Source organism: Zonotrichia leucophrys, unplaced genomic scaffold (genome assembly GCF_028769735.1).
Source record: "Zonotrichia leucophrys gambelii isolate GWCS_2022_RI unplaced genomic scaffold, RI_Zleu_2.0 Scaffold_620_29585, whole genome shotgun sequence".
NCBI lineage: Eukaryota > Metazoa > Chordata > Aves > Passeriformes > Passerellidae > Zonotrichia > Zonotrichia leucophrys.
In genome coordinates this window covers 21,286-28,710 of record NW_026992825.1, presented here as the reverse complement: position 1 = coordinate 28,710, position 7,425 = coordinate 21,286, and the positions used below count along the sequence as shown (strand labels likewise).

Here is a 7,425-nt window from a genome sequence, read left to right as displayed (position 1 = left end):
ACCCACCCATAATTACACCCAATACCACATCCCCGTCTCTAATTAAAACCAAATTAGCCCCGCCCACCCTGTAACCACACCCAACAGCCAATCTCCACCTCTAATTACACTAATTAGCCTCGCCCAGCCCATAATACAAACCTAATTACCCTAATTGGCCTTGCCCACACATAACCACGCCCAATACCCCATCCTAAGCCTTAATTACTCTAATTAGCCCCGCCCACAACAATCTACACCCACTATCTCATCCCCAGCCCTAATTACCCTAATTAGCTCCTCCCACCTCATAACACATCCCTAATTACCCTAATTAGCGCCGACCGCATCAATCTACACCCACGATCCCATCCACAGCCCTAATTATCCTAATTAGCCCCGCCCACACATTCCCACACCCCTTATCCAATCCCCAGCCCTAATTAGCCTAATTAACCCCACGCACTCCTAACCATGCCCATTATACCAGCCCTAATTACGCTAATTAGCCACGCCCACCCTGTAACCACCCCCAACATTGACCCCCAGCTCTAATTACCCTAATTAGCCCCACCCACATCAATCTACATCCAATATCCTATCCCCAGCCTTAATTCCCCTAATTAACCCCGCCTGCCTCATAATGCATCCCTAATTACCCCAATTAGCCCCGCCCACCCATAACCACACCCAATACCCCATCCTGAGCTTTAATTACCCTAATTAGCCCCACCCACATGTGTCTGTGCCCACTATCCCAATCCCCAGCCCTAATTACCCATAATTAGCTCCGCCCACCCCATAACACATCCCTAATTACCCTAATTAGCCCCACCCACCCCATAACCACCCCCAACGTTGACCCCCAGCTCTAATTACCCTAATTAGCCCCACCCACATCAATCTACACCCAATATCCTATCCCCAGGCATAATTACCCTAATTAGCCCCGCCCACCCTGTAACCACACCCACCCTTAATCCCCAGCTCCAATTACCCTAATTAGCCCTGCCCACACATAACCACACCCAATATCCCATCCCCAGCCCTAATTACCCATAATTAGCTCCGCCCACCCCATAACACATCCCTAATTACCCTAATTAGCCCCACCCACATCAATCTACACCCAATATCCTATCCCCAGGCATAATTACCCTAATTAGCCCCGCCCATCCATAACCACACCCAGTATCCCATCCCTAATTACCCTAATTAGCCCCGCCCACATCCATCAATCCCTGCTATCCCATCCTCATCCCTAAATACCCTAATTAGCCACGCCCACTCATAACCCAGCCAATCCCCAGCCCTCTCTGTCCCAATTAGCCACGCCTACACCAAGCCACGCCTACCCGGCGGTCTCCCCGCTTTTAGCCCCGCCCACCGCGGCGGGATCCCCATATATGGCCAGTTAGCCCCGCCCAACAGAGCCCTCAGCTAATCAGCGCCCTGGGTCCCGCCCATCAGAGTCCGCAGCCAATCAGCGCGCTCGGCCGCGCCCCCGGCCCCGCGCGCGCTCCGGGCTCGCGGCTGCTGCCGGAAGTGGCGGTACCGGGGGCGGTGGGGGGGGGGACACGGGGACAGGTGGGGACAATGGGGGGCTTGGGGACATTGGGGACATTGAGGGGGTTTGGGGACATTGGGGACAATGGGGGGGTTGGGGACATTGCGGACATTGAGGGGGTTTGGGGACATTGGGGACAATGGGAGGGTTGGGGACATTGGGGGAGTTTGGGGACATTGGGGGGACTTGGGGACAATGGGGAGGTTGGGGACACTGGGACAGGGGGGGATTTGGGGCATTGGGGGGGTTTGGGGACATTGGGGGTGTTGGGGACATTGAGGGACACTGGGGACACCGGGACAGGGTGACAGGAGGTGACGGCGGGGGGGTTGGGGACACCGGGACAGGAGGGGATTGGGGACATTGGGGGGGTTTGGGGACATTGGGGGTGTTGGGGACATTGAGGACACCGGGACAGGGGAGGGGACAGGGTGACAGGAGGTGACGGCGGGGGGGTTGGGGACATTGGGGGAGTTTGGGGACACCTGGGACATCTGGGCGTCATGGGGGGGGGACACGGGGACAGAGGGACAGGGGAGGGTTTGGGACATTGGGGGGACTTGGGGACACCAGGGACAGCGGGGGGGGGGGCTTGGGGACATTGGGGGACACCAAGGTAGGGAGGGGACAGCGGGACACTGGGAGGGGACACTGGGGGGGCTTGGGGACACCTTGGGGACACTGGGATAGGGGAGGGGACAGGGGGACACCGGGAGGGGACACTGGGGCGGGCTTGGGGACATTGTAGGGGCTTGGGGACACTTGAGGGGGGTTGGGGACGCTGGGGACAGCAGGACAGGGGAGGGGACAGGGGTCAGGAGGGGACACCGGGATACCGGGGGGGGGACACGGGGACATCTGGGGGGCTTGGGGACACCGGGGGGGGACACGGGGGGGGTTTGGGGACATTTGGGGGGGGCTTGAGGACAGTGGGACAGGGCAAGGGACATGGGGACACTGAGGCTGGGGGACTTTGGAGGGGGTTGGGGACACCTGGGGGGCTTGGGGACATCTGGGGACCGGGGGATGGGGGGTTGGGGACATTGGGGGGTTTGGGGACACCTGGGGGGGACAGCGGGGACATCTGGGGGTCACGGTGGGGGGACACGGGGACAGAGGGACAGGGGAGGGTTTGGGGACATTGGGGGGACTTGGGGACACCAGGGACAGCGGGGGGGGGGGCTTGGGGACATTGGGGACACCAAGGTAGGGAGGGGACAGCGGGACACTGGAGGGGACACTGGAGGGGCTTGGGGACACCTTGGGGACACTGGGATAGGGGAGGGGACAGGGGGACACCGGGAGAGGGGGACAGTGGGGGCTTGGGACACTGGGGCGGGCTTGGGACACCTGAGGGGGGTTGGGGACATTGTAGGGGCTTGGGGACACTTGAGGGGGTTGGGGACGCTGGGGACAGCAGGACAGGGGAGGGGACAGGGGTCAGGAGGGGACACCGGGATACCGGGGGGGGACACGGGGACATCTGGGGGCTTGGGGACACCGGAGGGGGACACGGGGGGGGTTTGGGGACATTTGGGGGGGGCTTGAGGACAGTGGGACAGGGCAAGGGACATGGGGACACCGGGGCTGGGGGACTTCGGAGGGGGTTGGGGACACCTTGGGGCTTGGGGACACTGGGGATGGGGCGATTGGGGACATTGGGGGGTTTGGGGACACCTGGGGGGGGCTTGGGGACATCTGGGGGCACCGATATAGGGGAGGGGACAGGGGAGAGGACATGGGACAGCGGGACAGGGGGACACAGGGACACCTGGGGGGCTTGGGGACACATGGGGGGGGGGTTGGGGACACCTTGGGGACACCGGGACAGGGGAGGGGACAGAGGGCATTTGGGGACATCTGGGGGGGGTTGGGGACACCTTGGGGACACAAGGACAAGGGGGGACTTTGGGGACACTGGGAGGGGACATCTGGGGGGGGTTAGGGACACCTTGGGGACACAAGGACAAGGGGGGACTTTGGGGACACTGGGGGGGTTGGGGACATCTGGGGGACACCGGGATAGGGAAGGGGACAAGGGGGGGCTTGGGGACATTGGGGGGGGCTTGGGGACACCCGGGGGTACCTGGGGACACTTGAGGGACTTGGGGACAGTGGGGACAGCGGGGTAGGGGAGGGGACAGGGGGGACACGGGGACATTGGGGGGCTTGGGGACATTGGGGGGGTTGGGGACACCAGGGGGGGTTGGGGACAGCAGGACAAGGGTGGGAGAGCGGGGACACCAGGGGGGCTTGGGGACACCTTGGGGACACCGGGGGGGAGGGCTTGGTAACACGTTGGGGACATTGGGGGACACTGGGACAGGGGAGGGGACACCGGAGGGACATGGGGACACCTGGGGGGGCTTGGGGACATTGGGGGACACTGGGCCAAGGGAGGGGACAGGGGGACACTGGGGGAGCTTGGGGACACTGGGAGGGGCTTGGGGACACCTTGGGGACATGGAGGGACATTGGGATAGGGGAGGGGACATGGGGACACTTTGGGGACACCTTGGGGACATGGAGGGGACACTGGGGGAGCTTGGGGACACCCGGGGGACACCTTGGGGGGTTTGGGGACACCCTGAGGACACCAGGCCAGGGGAGGGGACATGGGGACACCTTGGGGACATGGAGGGACACTGGGCTGGGAGGGGACATGGGGACACTGTCTGGGCTTGGGGACCCCTTGGGGACATTGGGGGGACTTGGGGACATCTGGAGGGGGCTGGGGACAGGGAGGGACATGGGGTCACCAGGATAGGGGAGGGGACAGAGGGACACTGGGAGGGGACATCTGGGGGACTTGGGGACATCTGGGGGACTTGGGGACACCAGGACAGGGGGACACCTTGGGGACATCTAGGGGGCTTGGGGGCATGGAGAGGACACTGTGAGAGGCTTGGGGACACCTTGGGGACACCTTGGGGACATGGAGGGGACACTGGGGAGGCTTGGGGACACCTTGGGGACATCAGGCCAGGGGAGGGGACACGGGGACACCTGGGGGACATCTTGGGGACACCAGGGGGGGCTTGGGGACATTGGGGACACCTTGGGGACACTGGGCTAGGGAGGGGACAGGGGGACATTGGGAGGGCTTGGGGGCACCTGAGGGACAGTGGGCCAGGGGAGGGGACTTGGGGACACCTTGGGGACACCAGGGAGGGCTTGGGGACATTGGGGACACCTTGGGGACATTGGGGACACAGGGGGGAGGTGACAGTGGGGGAGGGGCCCCTGTGCCCTCAGCGTCCCCGTTGTCCCCGCAGGTCCCCGAGGTGTCCCTGGCGCCATGGGGGACACCGGGGTGGCCGTGTCACCCGCAGGGGTGGCCGTGTCACACGCCGTGCTCTGTGTCACCAGCCTGGGCTGCGCCATTGCCGCCAGACAGGTTGGGGACATTGGGGACACCTTGGGGACATTGGGGACACCCTGGGGACATTGGGGACACTGGGGACACCCTGGGGACACCTTGGGGACACCCTGAGGACACCCTGGGGGCATTGGGGACACACTGGGGACACCTTAGGGACACCTTGGGGACATTGGGGACACCCTGGGGATATTGGGGACACATTGGGGACACATTGGGGGCACCTTGGGGACATTGGGGACACATTTGGGGACATTGGGGACACCCTGGGGACATTGGGGACACCTTGAGGACACATTGGGGACATTGGGGACACTGGGGACACATTGGGGACATTGGGGACATCCTGGGGACATTGGGGACACCCTGGGGATATTGGGGACACATTGGGGACACATTGGGGGCACCTTGGGGACATTGGGGACACCCTGGGGACGTTGGGGACATCTTGAGGACACTTTGGGGGCACCTTGGGGACATTGAGGGGACAGTGGAGACGGGGGACAGTGCCACCTGTGCCACCCATGCCATGCTCTCACGCCTGTCCCCACCATGTCCCACAATGTCCCCATGATGTCCCTGCCATGTCCTCACGATGTCCCTGTGATGTCCCCCTGGTGTCCCCCATGATGTCCCCACAGGTGACAGCTGTCCTGGCCACCATCCCTGTCCCCATGTCCCCATGACATTCCCGCAATGTCCCCACAATGTCCCAATGATGTCCCCGTGATGTCCCCGTGACATCCCCATGATGTCCCCACAGGTGACAGCTGTCCTGGCCACCATCCCTGTCCCCATGTCCCCATGACATTCCCACAATGTCCCCACAATGTCCCAATGATGTCCCCGTGATGTCCCCGTGACATCCCCATGATGTCCCCACAGGTGACAGCTGTCCTGGCCACCATCCCTGTCCCCGTGATGTCCCCACCATGTCCCCACCAAATCCCTGTGATGTCCCCTCAATGTCCCCATGGTGTCCCCTCAATGTCCCCATGGTGTCCCCACAATGTCCCCCTGATGTCCCCTGCTGTCCCCACAGGTGACAGGTGGCCTGGCCACCACCCCTGTCCCCATGATGTCCCTTTGATGTCCCCTGATGTCCCCATGATGTTGCCATAATGTCCCCCTAATGTCCCCACCATGTCCCTTTGATGTCCCCATGATGTCCCCACCCCTGTCCCCACCATGTCCCCATGACATCCCCACAATGTCCCCTTGCTGTCCCCTGATGTCCCCTCAATGTCCCCATGACATCCCTACCATGTCCCCATGATGTCCCCACCATGTCCCCATGATGTCCCCTGATGTCCCCTTGATGTCCCCTGATGTCCCCACAATGTCCTTATGACATCCACACAATGTCCCCACCATGTCCCCACGATGTCCCCATGATGTCCCCACCATGTCCCCCCTGCTGTCCCCTCAATGTCCCCACCATATCCCTGTGATGTCCCCTCAATGTCCCCATGGTGTCCCCCTTGATGTCCCCACCGTGTCACCACAATGTCCCCTGATGTCCCCTCAATGTCCCCCAATGTCCCCTCAATGTCCCCTGATGTCCCCTGATGTCCCCTCTGTCCCCACAGGTGACCCCAGGCCCGGCCGCTGGTTTCCTCCTGCAGGCCCTGGTGGCCGCCAGCACCGCGATGTCCCCTCTGTGTCCCCTCAATGTCCCCAAGGTGCCACCACCGCTGTCCCCTCTGTATCCCCACGATGTCCCCAAAGCGCCACCACCGCCATCCCCTCAATGTCCCCACGATGTCCCCAAAGCGCCACCATCGCCGTCCCCTCAATGTCCCCACGATGTCCCCAAGGTGCCACCGGGCTCCTGGATCTGCTCGGTGCTGTCCCAGCCCTTGGTGGCCTTCGGGTGCCACCGCCTGAGCGGTGACAGCGCCACCGCCGGTGTCCTGCTGGCCTCGGGGACGGCGGTGGCCGCGCTGGCCGCGGCGTGGCCGCGCTTTGTCACCGAGGGCCACTTTGTCCCCGCGGGTCACTTTGTCACCGCGCTGACGGCGGCGTCGCTGCTGGCGCTGGCGGCGCTGACGGGCAGCGTCCCCGGGGCGGTGGCGGCGGCGCTGGTGGCACTCGGGGACGCGGTGGCACCGGGCGCTGTCCCCTGGGTCAGGGTGGCGGCCAGCGTGGCGCTGCTGGGGACACTGCGGGAGCAGCGCAGGGGACACTGGGGACACCAATAAAGGACAGCAGGATGGCACTCAAGTTGTGGCTCTGTGGTGGCACTGGGATGGTTGTGGCTCTGCTGGTGGTGGCACTGGTGGTGGCGCCGGTGTGACACTGGGGTGGCACTGGTGGCACCGTTGGTGGCTCTGGGCAGGGTTCTGTCCCAGCACCATGAGGTGACACTGGTGTGGCACTGGAGTGATACTGAGGTGGCAGTGGTGGCACTGGGGTGACAGTGCTAGTGGCACTGCTGGTGGCTCTGGGCAGGGCACCGTGAGGTAGCACTTTGGGGTCCCTGCGGTGACAATTGGGTGGG

The 7,425-nt window shown here is 63.2% G+C and overlaps 1 protein-coding gene across 1 annotated transcript; it reads left to right on the top strand.

The window, feature by feature from the left end:
* The first annotated feature begins 1,474 nt into the window (after positions 1–1,474).
* Positions 1,475–7,148, top strand: TMEM276 (transmembrane protein 276). Its single transcript, XM_064701438.1, has 3 exons — positions 1,475–1,530; positions 4,822–4,943; positions 6,515–7,148. Exons 2-3 carry the CDS (start codon positions 4,845–4,847, stop codon positions 7,124–7,126), a joined length of 711 nt encoding a protein of 236 aa, XP_064557508.1. The 5' UTR covers positions 1,475–1,530; positions 4,822–4,844; the 3' UTR covers positions 7,127–7,148.
* Positions 7,149–7,425: the final 277 nt, after the last annotated feature.

Bases quoted from the DNA above. Each gene is read 5' to 3' on its own strand.
- TMEM276 (XM_064701438.1), top strand. From the start codon at position 4,845: ATGGGGGACACCGGGGTGGCCGTGTCACCCGCAGGGGTGGCCGTGTCA. The intron at 4,944-6,514 runs GTTGGGGACATT...CTGTCCCCACAG, and splicing joins GCGCCATTGCCGCCAGACAG to GTGACCCCAGGCCCGGCCGC.